The sequence below is a fragment of the Myotis brandtii genome, unplaced genomic scaffold (genome assembly GCF_000412655.1).
Source record: "Myotis brandtii unplaced genomic scaffold, ASM41265v1 scaffold915, whole genome shotgun sequence".
In the NCBI taxonomy this organism is placed as follows: domain Eukaryota; kingdom Metazoa; phylum Chordata; class Mammalia; order Chiroptera; family Vespertilionidae; genus Myotis; species Myotis brandtii.
The window spans coordinates 3,415,549-3,433,899 of record NW_005371769.1 but is presented as its reverse complement, the minus strand read 5'-3'; the positions used below and the strand labels follow the sequence as shown (position 1 = coordinate 3,433,899).

The following is an 18,351-nucleotide window of genomic DNA, read 5'->3' as shown; positions in this document are numbered from 1 at the left end:
GCCAGCACCCTCAGGAACAGTGTGAGAGACTTTCTTTTAAGACCATTATGCTAGTTGACTGCATGGTCATCTGAGCTGTGTCCTCTCTTCCTGATTTGAATTTGGTAATAACGTATTTTTAAACAGAAGTCAAGAAGAATTCCTGAACGCATTGTTTAAGGTTTTTTCCTTCTCTGTCATCTCTTCTTATTGGACCTGAGTTTTCCATACTTGATGGAGTTGTCATTTCTTTCTGCTGGCACTGAGGACAGACAGGAAAATATTCCGAAGAGGTAATTGTATCGACCTCGCTGTCTTTCATTTAAGAAAATGGCCAGGTGGGATGGCCATGCGAATTGTGTGGCTACCTCCAGACTCATCCCCCCTCCACCTCCGCCCCACCCCCGGGGGGATTCTCTGAGTGCCTGACATTGATTACAGTCCTTTCCAGACAAGACCTGAGGGGCACCTTCCCCTTTTCTGCCAGGCCGTAGATTCCTTTTCCCTATAGCTTTAGAATTGCAAAGCAGGCTCCATTTGTGGGAACGAACTAGAAATCTTCAGGGGCGATGGGGAGATTTGTGAAGTGCCACAAAGCATGGACTTTCTGAAGGATCCTAATATCTCCATTACTGCTTTTTTTTTGGGGGGGGGTTGTTTTTAGAAATAAGATTTCTTAATTAGTGTGGGAAGATTAAAAACGACTTCCGGGGCAATAACCAATCTGATTAAATTTGGAAGAAGTTAAGCATGCTACTCTGAGGCTAGAAGGTGGTTTCTGGAGGTCAGAAAGTCTGGGCATTGAAGTCCCACATCATAAGAGGTGGAATCTCTAAAGCTGGGCTGAGGACAAAGGAGTGTCTGCATAGAGTCCTGAAGATTGGGTCCCTCTCTTCCTGTTGTTACTCTTTCCCCTTTGTTCCACCTCTCAGCTTGCAGGGTGCAGGCAGCCCCAGGTGCAAGCCTTGATCGTGGAGTGCAGCCGTCCCGTCCCTTGGTCATGACCGGCCCCCTTTATTTCCTGTCAGGATCCATAGAAACCAGAGAGAGGCTTTTGCTCAAAAGCACTCCTGAGTCTCGTTGCCCCAGGTGTAGGCGCGAAGTACTCTCTCGCTCTTTGGAGATGGAAACCTTCAGCTGAGATGAACCAAGTTGAAAGTGTTTCAATTTCAGCATGGCCGGCCTGACCAGTTTCTCTCATTACTAAGAAAGAACCACGTTTATAAAACAAGCCCGAAAGCATTCATTCCTGAGTAAATTTGGGTATAAAAAGTTTCTATAGCCAATTTGAAGCTGCTTTTATTCTTCCTCTTTTTATATCAGTCCCCTGGCTCTTGAATAGTTTTTAAGAAACTCTATTGGATGTTGTACCTGTTCACAAAATATTTAGAACTGTCCTTCCAATGTTGTTTAGAAGAAATATCTGAGTGGGAGAGAGCATTCAGCTCGCCAAACACTTGCCTTCCCTCAAAAAAAAAAAAAAAAAGGAGCAAAGAGGAGTAAGAAAACTCGAGCCCAAGCACCACACGACAGACTGGATGTGCTACGAAGTCAGAATAGTGTGCCCTCAGCCTCTTGTCCTGGTCATCTCGTCCAATCAGGTTGGGCCGCCTGTCACTGGGGTCTGAGGGAAGACCAGGACCCAGGTGTCCGTCCGGGGTGACGGGGAGTCAGAACCGATGAGGCCACCTCCACCTTTGCTGTCTTCCTCTGTCTCTGGTCTGAAATGAGTCTATTTCCCCTTCTCGGGATTAATGAAGGAGAGGAGGGAAGCTCTTTCTTCCCAGCCAGTGTCATCGAAATGGATCAGTTCCTTCTTTTGAAGGATGCAGATCTGGAGGGAAAGGGAGCCCTCCCCAAGGCCTCCATTGTGTCTCGGGAAGTGGACTGTCTTTTCCAGACTCATTTCCTAACGAGGACCATGGAAAACGATCATTGGAAGAGCAGAGACTCTTGGTGTCCACCCTGGCATTGTGGGTTTGAAATGGCATTTTCAATAACTGCATTTCTTTCCCCTTTACCTCATGCCTGCTCTGCCCTCTAAACTTTAGGTACATGGTCTGGGCGGAAACTTAAGCGAAGGATTGATTTTTAAACACGGCTTTCCACGAAATGTCTTTCAGGGAAAAAGAGATCTCTGGGAGGAAAATCTCAGATTGATTGCCTTTCATCAAAGACGTAGAAAAGACAGGAGGTACCAGGAAGAAAGTCATTTTTGACATAAACCATGATTACTCAGAAGAGACAAACTTCCAGAAATTGCGCCAGGAGGGAGCAATGCTCTGTTATGTAGTTAGACTCTCATCAGCGCCGTTTGCTGTCCCTCTGAGGGCTCGTTCAGCTACCTTTTCTCCGAAGAGCAGGCGGGGCTGCTGAGTCATCCTCCTCCGCTGGCTCGGGAGGTGACATTTAGGGATTGCTCAGGCAGGTCACATCCGACTCTCGAGCCAGCTTACCTGAGGTGTGAGTCACAGCTCCTCTCCACGGTGGCATTTACCACAATGCTAATCACTGTGCAATTATGTCCTAATTTCTGTCTCTTCAGCGCCATGTACACACCATCAGCGAGGTAGAACTGAGCTGCTCATCACCAATAAGCCCACGTTTAATTCCAGGGCGAGGGCGGCCCCCTCTCTTCTCCCTCCTGGTCTCATTTACTTCCTTTCTCTCCAGCGCCTCTCCTTTTAAGTTCTGTACATAACTCAACTTTCAAGTGACTGAAATATGTTACCTGGAGCCCCCTCCCGCCCCCCTACATAGCTCAGGGAAGACCCCTGGGGATCACGCGATGGAAGCAGTCAGTGAAGACGTGGCAAGTTGAGCAGAACTTCTGACAGGTACTTTCTGAGACAAAAGGTTAACCCCATCATGTTGACGAGGTAAATACCACGTGAGGGTGTTGATGTGATTCTCTGAGATTAAGGAGATGGGAGTTTTTTCCTTTCTTTTAAGCCTTTAAAGTGTTCGTCTGTCACACGTGAACTGGGACAGGTGGGCTGGGTGTTTCTCCCGCCCTCTGCTCTGTCACAAATCACCATGATGCCTTCCGCACAGAAACCGGAGCGGCAGCCTGAACTCCAGGGTCCCCTCCGCCACCAACGCCCTCCACGCCTCTGCCTCGCGGTAATGGCTCTGCTCGCAGTTTTCCTGTCAGAATTAATGGGAGAGCTGCTTCTCCTAAAGCCATTAGTTAAGTAATATTGCTTACAGAATCGCTGGAACAGGATAACACCTCCTTCTCTAGGATGTAAATCTTGAGAAATGATGAGGCAATTGCTTAAACACATCAATTATATTCCAAAGCCTGAACTTCTTCTCTCTATAATTTTCATTTAGAGTTGAGAAAGTTTGAAAGTAATGATCCATAAAGTAAGTTCTCTTGATTCAATTTTGGCACTAAATAATTCAAATAACATGAGCCGTTTTTGTTTTTTGTGTGTGTGTGTGTTTTTTTTCTGTAGTTTTCCTGCTTCCCCACAATTTGTCCTCCTTTTTTAGGGCATGCTCTTATTGTCAGAGCATGATTAGAGTTTCAACTTACCAAAAGGTTTTAAGCATGCTCTCCCACTCAGTGTGTTTTTTGGGGAAAATGGTAAGTGGAGTGTTCTCGAACTGATTGCCTTTCATTAGGGAAATGGAGGAACTCGAACCACGGAGAAAAGTGGTTTCTGAGAAAAGAGATGGGACATGATTACTCGGAAGAGGCAAAATCTCAAGAAAAAAATTAGGATGGTGCAGAAATACTTTAGCTTTGGTGAAAGATGGAAAAATACATTTTCCTCTTGCTTTTGTGAGTCAACTTTTCTCTTCCTGAGAAACTAAACTTTTGTCACAGAAATGACTGCCCTCCCAGGAGCGCGTTCTCGCCGGACGGCACCGCTGCGCAGCTGCCCCGGCGCCTGGAGCTCTGCCTCGTTCTGTTAGAGCCCATGTCATTGTTTATCTCCCATTTCTCTTTCCAACCATTACGGCAGCACCATGCTTGCTGCAACGATGGCCTATCCAGGCCACGCGGCAACCCCAGCCCCGGGCCCAGGCGGCCAGGGAGAGGCTGCTGCGTCTCACAGCTGTCCACGTGGGCAGACAGGTGTGAACAGACACTTTCTTATTTTATTTTTTTACACAAATAGGTCATACCATCTGTGGTAACCTACAACTCTTTTCTCCCTCATAGACCTTGTATGTAGCCAGGCCCGAGTATAAATAGATAGGTGGTCAGTCACTGAGTGTGGGGAAATCTCTGGGAGGAGAGTGATCAAAACCCTCTCATCTTGGGAACAGGCAGTGGAGACGCTCCAGGCGGATTCCAGGCCGAGTCTCTCCAGGCGGCGGGAGTGGAGCCCGAATAAAGGTGGGCGCTGCCTTGCCCACCGTTTCCTCCAGGCGTTTTCTTTGTGTTTCGTCGGGGCTTCGGGGAGCTCAGCTCTGCCCCCCTGTTCTCACCAGACTCCTGGGTCGGGGGTTCGGAGGGGTCTCTCCGGCTTCTCCCCCTCGGCCTTCTCTCTCCTCTGACGGGAGCTCATGGCTCCCCGACATCTGCGCTCATTAGAATTAATAGAGAGGTATTAATTCTTTCCTTAAAGCTATTAGTTGAGTCATCGTGTGCTGAAATTGCCGAAACAGAATAATTTCTCCTTCATTTTCAGGTGTAAACCTTGAGGAAAGATGAGACACTGTTGCGAGTATATCAATTACTCCCCAGGAAGAGCCCACAGACAGGTTTCATTTAGCAACGGAAACTTCAGATAATGGTGCGGGAGGCAGGCGGGCTGGGCGCAGCCTCGGCCTTGTCCTCTCCCACCGTGTTTCCTTTGTTCTCTTCTTTTTTCCTCCCAAGATCCCATCGTCCTGTTTCTGCTCCATGTGCTAAAGTCACACTCGTGTTGTCTGAACACAATAACGGCTTTAACTTAAAGCAAGGTTTGAAGCTCCAATTCCTCCTCCCTGTGGTTAGTGGAGTACTCCTGTGTGGGAAGGGTTCTTGTCCGGCTGCCTTTCCTCAAAGAAATAGAAAAGAGATGAAAACCACTAAGAAAAGCAGTTTCTGAAATAAAAGATCTGTGCGTTTGTGATAGCTTGGAGGCAAACTTTCAAAAGATTGCAGTAGGGCAGGGCCGAGAACCTGAGCTGCGCTGGGTACACGGGTTTCCTGGTCCTTTCTCCAGTCCCCTCTGCCGAGGCCACCCACTGACTTCAGCTCATTCTCTGGTTGGAATGGAGGACCCCCGGCCCCTGCCAGAGAGGAATGAAGACTCTCCTCCATCCTTTTCGGCCAAATATTTTCCCCCATAGGAACTTTGTGAACAAAAATTGTAATAGGATTGAAGAAACAAATTTACTTCCAAAACAGTTTAGTGCAATGTCTAGATGCAACAGAGACTTAAGAATATATATTGCTTGAATAATTACATGAATTAATTATATTAACTTATCAGAGAGAAAACCAGCCCAAACAGGGACAATGTCAGAATGTGTGATTTTACGCATGTCCACCATATAGGTGGGGCCAGGGCCTTGTGTCACCATCTCATAGCACACTTTGCTTTTTCATAGCATTTATTGCATTTGCTTGGTGGAAAAAAAATGTAAAAATAGATTTTTATTGAGAGAGAGTAGGTGGGGCCAGGGCCTTGTGTCACCATCTCATAGCATACTTTGCTTTTTTATAGCATTTATTGCATTTGCTTGGTGGAAAAAAAAATTTAAAAATAGATTTTTATTGAGAGAGAGAGGGAGAGAGAGAGAGAGAGAGAGAGAGAGAGAGATGTGAGAGCAGAACAATTGATTGGCAGCATCCTGCATGCCCCCCACTGGGAATCAACCTCTCAGTGCACAGGACTACACTCCACTCACTGAGACACATGGCCAGGCACGCTTGGTGACATTTTTGTGTAATTATGTGAGGACTGGATTTCTCCCCCATTTGACTATAATTTCCATGAGGGTGTCTGTCCCATTTGCCCCTGGACACATCCATCGCCTGCCCTCAGCACCATTCTTAGCACAGAATATTGGCTGTGCTCAATACTCCATAAACATGGACTCAAGATATACTTAGGTACAATAATATGGGCTCCAAAAATATGGATTCAAGAAAATGGGCCTAACAAACTTTTGAGTAAATGAGGAAGTCACTGCCCACTCAATGGTGACTTTGAGAGTTCTGCTCAGCTTTCCTTAAATAATTGCAAATTATATTTGCCAGCAGCCTGTGCATCCAATGTCAGAGACACTGCGAAACCATTTCATCTGAGATCAGTTAATAGGAGATTACATTGCATTCTTGTTTATGCTTAGAGCTTGCTTCAAAGGCCGACGTGGTAGGCTAATTTTTATCCCTTCCTTATAACACAGTCTTTTGGACTCCCAGTCAATGGAGTTCTTGGTGTATTGGGGCAACCGAAAGAACTGTATCCAATTACTTCCATCAAGATATATAAAAGCCTAAGCAACCAAATGACAGTTGACTGGTCGCTATGATGCGCATTGACCACCAGGGGGCAGACGCTCAACTCAGGAGCTGCCCCCTGGTGGTCAGTGCACTCCCATAGCCAACCTGCCGCGGCCGGCCAACCTCCCCCAGTCTCTCCCCTACCCTCTGGCCCATCTGATTGGCTCTGATGGCCAGCCAGGCTGAGGGACCCCACCCGTGCACGAATTTGTGCACCGGGCCTCTAGTCTATATAATAAAAGCCTAAGTGTCCGTTAAAGTGGAATGACCAGAACGATAGGTTGCTATGATGCACACTGACCACCAGGGGGCAGACGTTCAATACAGAAGCTGCCCCCTGGTGGTCAGTGTGCTCCCACAGGGGAGCGCCGCTCAGCCAGAAGCCAAGCTCATGGTTGGTGAGTGCAGTGACAGTGGTGGCGGGAGCTTCTCCTGCTTCCATGGTAGTGCTAAGGAGCAGCGAGCAGGTGGGTGGTAAGGAGCGAGGGGTCCCAGACTGCAAGAGGGCGCAGGCCAGGCTGAGGGACCCCCCCCCTCAAGTGCACAAATTTTGTGCACCGGGCCTCTAGTTTTCAGATAATGATGTTAGAGTAATGTGTCTATTAGCATTTTAATCAGGCCTAAGGATTGACAGCTGGGAGCAGATTGGCCGTGAGAGATGTCTATGCCATGTTGGAAGCTTTGCCTTGTTGTTGCTTTACTCCGTTTTCTTTCTAATTGTTGTACAGTTTCTTATAAGCCTTTTCAAGATGCTAAATTTAAGTGTGCTATGATGCTTTAAGCGGTCTCTGCCTCTCTAAACATGGTTGGGCAATTATTTCTGAGGAAAATTATTAAAAACGCAGCTTTAATCAGGGGGAGGGCAGGAAGGCAGAGGAGCTGTGATGAGAGACGGGATTTCTAATAAGATTTGCATAATTGTGTGAGTGCTGGAGTTTCTGAAGACTGCACGGTGATGAAAGAATCCGAAATTTCTCAGGATGGAAGGAGAGGTTCCTACGTGATGCGGAAACCCACATGCCTTAACGTGTGACCAGAGCACTTTACTTCCTTAAAAGGGCCATTCCTTTCAAAGCAAGTTAGCGTCCTGCTCTAAGAACCCAAATTCGTTTAACACACTTCGGTGACATTATTTGGGCATTTCCCCCCCACAATTATTAAAGATAACTCACTTTTCTCTGTAGACTGTAGGTCAGAAGCAAATTAAATCAATGGATTTGCCCCCCTCGCTCTCAGGTAAGTCAGAAATTATTGGTCAAATGCGCACATGGCCTTTCCGTTCGACTGAAAAACCCGTACGAGCTGCCGAGGAGACATTTGACCAATCTGATTATTTCCTCTTACTAATTGGTTTTACTTCATTGAATTGAATGAATTGTCTGGTTGTTTTGTCAATGTGGAGACACGGCTTAATCCACTTAGAAGGAGAGGAGGCGCTTGGTAAACTGTGGGGCTAGTGAAACATTTATCATCATTATTATCTTTTGGTGATTTTTCATGGGTGGCAATGAAACTGTCCTCCATCATCCACGTTCATCTATTTGACTTCTGCCCTAGCCAAGCCTTCCCATCTGACCCCACCACACCGGTGACCTTGAAAGTGGCTTTCCCGCTCTGCTCCCCTCTCCCGGAAATGTAGTCTCCAGACAGGAGCTGCCTGCATCTTAAATGTTGTGGCATCCTGCTGCCATGATGGCTTCTTCACCGTGACAGACCCAGCCCCCTTCCCAGCACCTGCCCGCACCCACAAGATCTGCACCCCTGGGCTTCCCCCCTTCCCCAAACCCCTGCCCCACTCAGCACCCTCCTTCCACCTGGCTGCCCATCAGGCTCTGGTCTGCCCCTCTGGGGGTCCCCCTCACCCTCATTTCCATGGGAGGCACCACCTTTCCACAGCTTTAGGTACGGGAGGCGCTCCCTTCCGCCTGCCATAGCCTCCCTGTTCATGCTCAGCAGCTCCATCCTGCCTCCTTCTCATCATGAGGCTCCGGTGTTTATGTCCTTCATGACCCTGTCAACCAGAAGTGATCTCATCCTCCAGTTTGCTCCCTTGGTTTCTCCTCTGTTAGGTCAGAAGCTCAAAGGCCAGGGCCCCTGGGCTGGCTCTCCGACTCCCCAGGATGGAGTGTGACAGCAGGGACTGGGGGAGGCGTGTTGAGAAAATGGGTGGCATGCCATGGGCCTGGTCTGTGCCATCGGACAACCCCGTGCACAGGAGCCCAAGTGAAGGCTGTGCTCAAGGAAAGGCCACGGTGTCTGTCCCCAAACCGATGCCCTTTTCGCAGATCTTCCAAGCTGCTTTGCTCGGGATTAGGCACCAGGGACCTGGCAATAAGCCCCTGAGATGGAAGAGGTAGGTCTGTTCTGTTGGTACAAGATGGAGGACAGAACACCTTCATTTGGTTCCACTTTCCTCTAACAACCCGGAATCAGGAAGGAAATGTGTCTGTGAGGCACCGCTTTCAAGGACAAAGTGACAGAGGAAGCAGGCCCCAGTGAGGGGCCAGGGCCACGGACTCGGCAGGGACAGCGCGGTCCCGAGGGAGCCAGGCACACCTCAAAACTCCGAAATCCACAGCCCAGCAGACCCCCCAAATCTCCACCACTCCTCCCTCCCACAGCACGGTCACCGCTCACTCTCTCCCCGGCAGAATGCTGGGGGCTCAGTCCTGGAGCGGGTCCAAAATGCTGGGGCCACTGGGCACAGTCAATTGAGCTGGGAGTGAGGGGACCACATTGAAAACAGAGGGTTCAACCAAAGGGTTGACACTGCCTGCCGGTCCCCCGACTCTCAGTCCCAGTTTCAGCTCCAGTGCGGGCAGCCTGGCTGCGCTTCCCGGCAGGAGGCTGAGTCCTGGTGGGCCGACCAGGCCCCGTGGAGACCCAAAGAGAATGACGCCAGGCTTTGCCACTTACACGGGGAGGCCAGTCACCGGGCGGGGAGACCCACAGGGACAGACTGCACTGTAAGGAGCGCCCAACCAACGTTCATGTGCCTATTTGGTGAACATGGTGGTGAAGATTGAATCTCTCAGGAAAGTCTTTACTATGAAAAAAAAAGATAAAAGCAACAGAAACAAGGAGTTTGGAAGGAAGGGAGCGGATGTATGGAGAGACAAACTTCACCAACACCAACCAACCATTATTCATATTAACAGAGCCAGTAAGAGAAGATGCTGGAGCCATGAAATAATAGCAGAATGCTACAAAGGAATAATAATGATTAATATTAATAGTGGGCTCTTAGGAATGAAAAACATGATAGCAGAAATAATATGAGTTGGAATAGAAAATCGAAGGAATTCTCCCAAAAGTAAAATGAAAGAAAACAAAGAATAGAAAATAGAAAAGATAAGAAAAATCGAGGAAGAGACCAAGAGGGCCAATAACTTCACACGGAGAGTGAAAAGAAAACATAAGGGAAAAATCAAAGACAATGTATTTTTCTGAGACTGAAGGACGTGATTCAGATCCAAAGGCTGCACCGAGTGCCCAGATGGTGAAGGAAAATAGACCAGGACGGAGGTGACACCCAGAGAAGAAGCAGGACTTCTCAGAGAGAGAACAACAAACGCCTTCACCCCAGGGTCCCGAACCGCGCGCCCTGCGGCTGCAGACTCCTCAGTCCGGAACGGAGCCAGCCCAGCACCCGCTTGGAAGGGGAATGCACCCCTTCGAATGTTCTCCCCAGACAAGCAGCCGGGGAAGGTCTCAACATTTCCTCTCACTCACCCTTCCTCAGGCAGCTACCAGGAGCTTTGGGTTAGGGAAGCAAGAAAGCAAACCGAAAGGACTGCCGGGGCCTGGGGTCCAAGGATGGGGCTGGAGGGAGGTCTGGGGCACAGCCTCGCGTGGGGCTGGAGCTGCAGTCCAGGGAGCAGGTCGGAAGGTTTCATGAGTGGCGTTCATCCGTATCAACCTGGGAAACGCCGCCCGTGACCCTTTCTACCTGCATGGTGATGACCAGAGGGAAAGGGAGGCGGTGGAGGTGGAAGAGGGTAAAGGGGACAAATGGTGATGGAAGGACACGTGACTTTGGGTGCTGAACACACAATACACAGATGATGTATTAGGGAATTAAACACTTGAAACATATAATCTTATTAACCAGGGTCATCCCAATGCATTCAATACAATTTTTTAAAAAAAGCTTAAAAAAAAAGGAGAAAAGTCTCATGAGAGATCCTTCTAAGAAAACGAAACCTTAGACCATTGGGAAGGAGGTTAGAGGGTGATTTTAGTAATAAGTCCATAGAAAACTCAGCAAAAGAAAAACTGATTCCAGGGAACACCGTGTTGGTAATTAAGGCAGTTCCTCCTAGCACACCCGAGGCTCTGGCGCGGACGGACAGCGCAATCCTGAGCACAGCAGTGGAAACTGTCCACACTCTAGCCAGATGGCCACAGCAGTGACTTCACTGCTGAGAAGAGAGGCGGGTGGGGACTGTGCATACCTGTGGGGTGATGAGGGTTGTGGAGAAGGTGTGCTCATCCTAATCCCTCATAGAAGTCACAGACTATCCTCCAAACTGGAAATAAAAGCAACAACCAAAAACAAACCAAGAAATGGTGCTCTGAGCGTGTTTGTGGAGGACAGGAGACACAGTGGTTCTCAACCTTCCTAATGCCGCGACCCTTTAATACAGTTCCTCATGTTGTGGTGACCCCCAACCATAAAATTATCTTCGTTGCTACTTCATAACTGTAATTTTGCTACTGTTATGAATCGTAATGTAAATATCTGATATGCAGGATGTATTTTCATTGCTCGCGACCCACAGGTTGAGAACCGCTGCCAGGATCCAGTAGGCGAAGAGGAGTGGGTGGACAGGTGCTGCTGTTTTTCTTAATAAGTAGAAAGGTTTGGTTTTTTAAAGTCTGTGCGTTTGTAGCTTTCATCAACATAAAAGCAACTTTTAAATGGGGCCTAATGCTTTCTCTGTGACACAGCGATTCTAGAATGTTCTTCTCATCTTAACTCAAGATGGGATCTACCTTCCCTGAGATCTGTGGTGCCCGGACCTGCATTCCAGGGGAGGCTGTTTTGTGGATGTTGTGAAGGTCACACCTTTGTCTCCCCTCCTTGCCCCCAAATCAAACCATCACCATCACAGAACAACAGTAACACAAGAGCAGCCTCCCCCGGCTGCCCAGTGCTCCGAGGACTCATGTGTGACACGGGGGGATTTTCTACTCTCCACCGCTGGCTCTAGGGCCAGAGAACTCAATCTGAGATTCACTTCGCTTTCCCGTGTGAGATGAGGGGCTGGCTCTAGGGCCAGAGAACTCAATCTGAGATTCACAAATGGAAGAGGACTCTGATGCAAAAGAGCCACATGGAAGGTTTAGGGATTTTCCCGCCTTTGGGAATTGGTTTTGCTCCCTTTCCCCTCGTCTTAGCAGAACCGGAGACACTTTATTTGATGGCGGGAATTGGTTCAAGGGACTTCGCTTTCCCGTGTGAGATGAGGACTTATGAGCTCAGAGCTGGTCTTGAGAGCACAGGTAACCTAGTAAATTACTACTTGCTGATTTAATAATTTCAGGTGTATGTACATGTGCCTCCCACGTTTAGGGCTAAGTCTGCAAGGGGAGTCATCTTGTGCCACCTCAGCATCACCTCTTGGTTGTGGGAACAGAGAGAAGGAGGAGAAGGCCTGGAGACCAACCTCAGGAGGCAGCTCTCCCAGCACAAGGCCAAGGGCTGTGAGGGACAGAGACACCTGGACCGTGCAGGTGGGAATTCTGACTTCGGGCCGTGTCTGTCTGTCCGTTGTCTGGGGTTATGGCTCTCCTGTCCTTGTTGGTGCTCAGTGGGCTCGGGACTGGTGGGGTCATGGAGGGGTTTGCGTTTTCACGAAGCCAGACAAAAACACAGGGCAGTCTCGTCAGGCGATTTTGTGTCAACTTAATGCCCCAATTAGTTATTAATGGAAACCGATTGAGAACATGATATTGAAGTTCACGCTCAGTAAAGAATCATTAAGGACTCAAGCCCATGTTTCATTGAGGACCATGTTTCTGACCACAAGTTTCTTGTACCAATTAACCTTTTCCCCTCCATCTGCTTCCCTTTGCACTTCGTTACAGGATATCATTCCCTCTGCCGGTGAGTGTGGTGACCATTGTCCTCAGAACGCCGCAGTGGGGTCAGGACTGGCCCTGCCACCCGACTCCCGCATGCACATGGGTGACCACAGCCTTCTCTCCCGTGGCAAAGGTCTCGACCCGGGGTTGCCTGAGACTCAGCGGCTGCCTTCCCAGGAGCCAGTCTTGGCAAGTCCCAAACCACGTGCTTTCTCGGATGCTCAGGAGCCTTTAGCCTTTGAGTCCAAAGGAAGCTCTCCCTGCCATGACGCTGCTACCTCTGTGGCTGCCATTGGTACTTCTCTGGGGACAGGAGGAGGTCACATCACCCTGGGAGCTCCCAGTGCAGAGCCACAAGGCCCTGGCCGGGCTGCAGGGGAGACTCAGACACAGAGCTCCCCGGACAGCAAAGCTCTGGCCCAGGGCCTGTCTCCGTCACTCTGGCCAGGGAAGCCTTCACCGGGGCGAAGACTTTCAGGTTCGGTCCCATCGAGGTCACCTGGGAAGGCTCATCCTGACACGCCAACCTCAGGGCTAGGATCAGCTAGTTCACAGCAAGAGGAAGGGAGGCCCGAGATGCGCTGCCTCCCCGGGAGGCAGGAAGGAGGAGCTCACCCGCCGGGGTGTGCTTTAGAGTGCGGGCAAGTGCTGGCCCCCGGCCCTCCTGCAGGAAAGGACACTGAGGAAACTCCGGAATCCAGACTAGTGGCTCTGAAGGATGGTGTGGTTCCCTCAGCACCAGGGCAGCCTGAGGGTGCCCGGGAAGCCTCTTCGAAAACCATCAAGAAGAGGAGTTTGGGAGGAATGAGGAAGCAGACGCGAGTGGAGTTCAGCGACACCAGCAGCGACGACGAAGACCGGCTGGTGATAGAGATCTGACGCTCCCGGGCAGAGGGCGTCTGCGGTCGGACACTGGCCACGCTGCCGTGAATGCCGTCTGCTAGCGGACGCCCGGGCCCTTGTCATGAAGCACCTCATGATGGGGAAAGCCATTTTGGGTTCTTTCCAAGTCATCCCCAACCAACTCCAAACCCCTGACTCAGCCTCACCCTTTCCAGACCCCCTGGGCACACCCCGCTGGTGTCCACAGGTGCCAGGAAGGGCAAAGGTGGCCGTGACCGCTTGGCACACGCGACTGTGGCTGGACTCCCAGGTACGCTCTGCCTCAGTCCTCACTGCCTCCTCCGTAAAATGGCACTAGCCACGGAAGCCACGTTTACCAACAAGTACACCCCACAGAGTCAAGGCAACGATGTCCTCATTAGCAACTGGGGGTAAGCCCGGGGGGGGGTGTTGGACTAGGGGGTGAATTGGGCACCAGATTACTTCTGTTCATTCTGGAGACAAAATTCAGATTCATTAAAAAACTGAAGTTTGGTCAGAATAATTCTCCTCCTCGGAAGTTGTAAATATACTTCAAAATTCGTGATCTGGTGAAATGCTGATTATTTCTCCGTGTCGCTCAGTGGCTAATGTTTATGTATGAGTCAGCGACACAAGCATGTACTGTCTGGTGCCTGGTGCCTTTTCTGTCGAGACCTCTGAAACTCTTGGTTTTTCCAACTCTTGCAAAGGAACGTTGTATTGAAAGTGAATAGAACCGTCTCTGTAATGAGTCATTATTCTGAGGGGGAAAACCCACCTATTTCCCTCTGATTCTGTGTCATACTGTGCGCTGAGCACTTTCAATTAGAGGGTTACATTTAGTGATCTCTGCGCTTCACCGCTGCCTGCTCATCGTGACGGAGCCTTTTCGTTTCCTCTCGAGGCTTCAAGGATACAAAACTAATTGGAGTTTTGACGCTGTTGTACATCTCAGTAATTTTATTTTGGGGGCTTAGTGTTACTTTGCTGTCAAATTAAATCAGCCTCTATATTGTGCAAGTCAGAACAGCACAGAAAAAATCACCCAATATTCCAAGCCAATGCTCCCCAGTGACTCAGCGTGCAGCCTGGGAAGTCCTGCCTTCCTCTCCTCCTTGAATGGGAGAGGAAAAACTTAAAAAGACTTACACTGCTGCATTTCAGTAACATTTTATACTTTATGATTTTGTACAATCTGAAATTTATAGCTCAGCTCTTTTGGCTTAACTTTGATGTAAGAATGTTCCCATGCCCTCTCCTACTTCAGATGGTGTGATGCACATCTCACACCTATGGTATACTTTAACATGGCCTTGCCTGTTACTAAGGATGGTCACATTGCAAGGAACTTCATGTGAATTTTCCAATTTCAGGGTGATTGCTAGAAAACATTAATGGGGGGGCCACCTCCCTCTGGTGACTTAGCACGTGTCCGTGGTCATCTCATATGAGTTCATAAATACTCAAGTGATGTCAAGCCCATCCAAGAAAAACATGAGGAGGGAGGTGAAAAGGAGGTTGGGTATTTTCCTTCTGTGCTTTCTGAACCAAACAAAAGTGATGTGGTGATTACCTACTCTTTGAGCTATCTGCACTACCTTGATGAGCGAGGCTGTCTGGAAAAGTGGCCTGAGTGCTGAGGGAGGAAGAACAAAGGCCTGACTTTGCCCTTAACCACCTGGGAAATCTTGGTGAAGGCACATACCCTCCCTGTGCCTAAGTCTCTCCAAAGGAGTGTGAGAGAGTTGGACAAGGTGAACTGATGTGTCTCCAAGTTTCGATCCTGTGAGGATGCTTGGGCTGCCTCGTCTTCACGTAGGAGGTCTTGGTGGGTGGGGTGGGGTCCCCCTGCAGAGGGGTCTTGCACCCAAAATATTTATTTGGGAGGGGACCCAAAGCCAAAACACCTTTCGCCATTTTTTTCCATGAAGAATGTGAGCTCAGAGATGCCCCACCTATTTCTCCCCAGAGTTCCAGATTTGGGGGCGCAGTCATCTAGTTGATCAGCATTGGTTCATCATTCAGAAATGAAAAGCAAAACCATAACCCTACTGTGTGAGTGGGGACTGCGTGTCTGCAGGCTGAACTGGCTACCTTGTCTCCGGAGACCTGGTCAGGGCGAGAAAACGACTTTCCAGATCCTTTGCTCCTGGGGGCTGCCAAGCTGTCAGCTAGTTGACCAGACCCAAGTCAGCAACTCATGGTGTTGGAAGCTCTGTCCTCTACAAGCAACCACTTTTGGCTGCCGCATCCCAACCTAGACTAAATAAGGCAGCACGTTGAGCTCACCTCTAACTCCCTGTGTCTCTCTTACAAAGGCGAGCAGGTTGACAAACCCCTTGTCACAGCTGGTCATTTAGCTGGTGGCTGATATAAAGTAAAGTGTACCTTACTTTTATCAACATGAATTTGTGCAAAGCTATATTTCAATGTCTTAAAAATGTATTTTGAATGACCCTAGAGGACTTAGCTATTGAAAATCATCCTAAGGTAAAGATTTTTGTTGTGGTTAGTGAAGGGTCCTTTTATAAAACAACCAACAGTGTCTGATTTTTATAAATCTTGGTTTCCTATGGGTTCTTTTTTAAAGCAGAATTCAATTCTAGGCATATACCTTTAAGGATAACATGAATAATCTATAACCCAGTTTGGGTTACTGAAAATAAAATTTCAATATTCTCAATTTGTCATTTCTACAGTTTTATACCCTGCAAATGTGTGCTCTGTACTAGTTAAGGGAAAAATGAATCTATTTCAGAACAGGGCCAACCATACTTTAAAGATCAGGGCCCCTACTCTCCCGAGTGCTATTAATTTTATTGTATCTTCAGCTAAGGGTCTTAACCACTGGTTCCTCAGCTTCTTCCACAGAGAAGAAATCCAGGAATGCCAACATGAGCTAAGGCAAGGGACACTTAGAATACTTTGCAATTCTCATGGGGCAAAGTATACAAGTACCATGACCCAAGATGCTCAAGACTCACCATCAGGTTTATTGCTGCCACGGTATCTACAGCTGGCCAGATCTCACTTGTTAGAGGTGTGTGGAGGAAAAAGGTTTTATGTCCTCCCTTGGCAACCTATACTGTTAAGGGACTCTTATAGTCACGTGGCTTGTGATGGACAGCCTGAATCCTCCTTGTCAGAAGGCATGATGGAGTACAACTCATCTGTCCTGTTAGATACAACCTTTGAGATTCTGGATAAAGCTAAATCCCTTTAGTTTACAATCAAGCAGAACCTATGGTTCGTTTGCCAAGAGGTAAAAAAAAAAAAGATGGGGGCAGGGGGTGCCTCTGGATTCGACTCAAAACCCTGCTCAGCCTGGCTGGCATGGCTCAATGGTTGAACGTCAAACCTATGAACCAGGAGTTCACGGTTTGATTCCCAGTTGGGGCACATGCCCAGGTTGCGGGGCTGGGGCATGCAGGAGGCAGCTGATCAATGATGTTTCTGTCTTTTTTTCCCTCTCCCTCTTTGAAATAAAAAAATATATATATTTAAAAACAACCAAAAAACCCTGCTCAGCATGGTGAGTATCGGAGGGCAAGGTAAACATTCCTTCCAAAACTCCCTCCTCTGATGCTCTGATGGGAGGAGCATCCTTGCAGAAATAAAATACATGGCGACCTCAGGTCTTGGATATGCGAGACAAAGGATTTGCAGCCTCATACCACATAGTTTCCTGTTGACTTTACATTCCTCACTTAGAATGATCACATTCTCTCCCCGCCACCCCCTGCCCAGCATAAAAATTTGCATTTTGCACAAAATTTGCCTGGTGCAGCAGATTTTTATAGTTAGGGAAACTGTCATGATCAATGGCATGTGCGGCTGCTCACCTCCCCTGATGTAATTTAATATGGTGAGGTGAGGATGGTCTGCCTGGCCTTGGCAATCACTCTCCTACCACTGTAGCAAAGAGGGTGTGGGTATTTTTGCTCACTTCAGTTGTGATTCCTATAGTTCTTGTGAGGGAGCTCTTTGGCATTTGAAACACTATGTTTCTCCATACTTCAGCACAATTTCTTATCCTGATATTTCAGAACTCATTATATATAGGTATCAGGACCCAGCAAATCTTGTGTGCTAGGTTTGAACCATTCTCTTTACCCATGCTTTGTACTTATGTGGGAATATACATAATTCATTCTGGAGAGGTATAGGAACATTCTAGCATAATGCTTCACCCTGGGAAGAGAAGGAGCCAGGGAAAATAGTCTCTGTCACTTGGAGCCATAGAGGATGACTCAACATCTTGCGTGCAGTCAACTGTTCAGAACTTGCTACTCTATCGATGTTTCTTTATATGGTTAAATTATTTTGTTTTGATAAAAATAAAACTGAAAATGAAAATGTCTTGTGTGATTTGTGAACATAAAGGACCAAACATACCACCAGCAATATCCTGTATGAACTGGATGTCTGATTATTCCCAAGAACTTGCCACCCTGTCTGCCATATTGGTGACCCATTCCACTCAACCAAAGGATTTGGTAGTGGCAAACAATCACATTTTCTTGTGCTGTTTCCTTTTCCCACATGTCTCCTTTGTCATTGTCTGCCATATTTTAGATCCCATAACTTGGAATGTAGCTAAACTTTGAAGCCACACAAGGGCACTATCCACAGTGCATTATTCCAAAACTTTCCCCCTTACAGCTGATGTCCCTTGATTTTTAATATTATTCATTAATAGAGAAAAACATCCTTAATTCAAAACAAAATCTCCTTATGAATATAACTCCTGCACTCTTTGTAAGGATAAGTAGACTTATTTTACATAGCAGCAGAATACTATTCTTCTTTGTCTATACCTCTTGAAGCCACTTGAAGTCAATGGAGACACAATACACAGGGAGAAAAAAATGGGGGTGGTAACATGGAAGGAACAGATATACTAATTCATGGACCTTAATAGCATTTTTGCTAACCCATCAAACTCTAATAGTAATAAATTAATCCACTAT

The 18,351-nt window shown here is 48.0% G+C and overlaps 1 protein-coding gene across 1 annotated transcript in view; it reads left to right on the top strand.

Annotated features, from left to right (window-relative positions):
• Positions 1 to 13,797, top strand: part of ZNF831 (zinc finger protein 831) — a 95,528-nt gene extending 81,731 nt beyond the window's left edge. The window contains exons 8-9 of the mRNA XM_014532780.1: positions 12,006 to 12,166; positions 12,521 to 13,797. Of these exons, the coding sequence (XP_014388266.1) occupies positions 12,006 to 12,166; positions 12,521 to 13,396 (1,037 nt within the window). The 3' untranslated portion in view covers positions 13,397 to 13,797. The remainder of the gene's footprint in view (positions 1 to 12,005; positions 12,167 to 12,520) is intronic.
• The last annotated feature ends 4,554 nt before the right edge of the window (positions 13,798 to 18,351 follow it).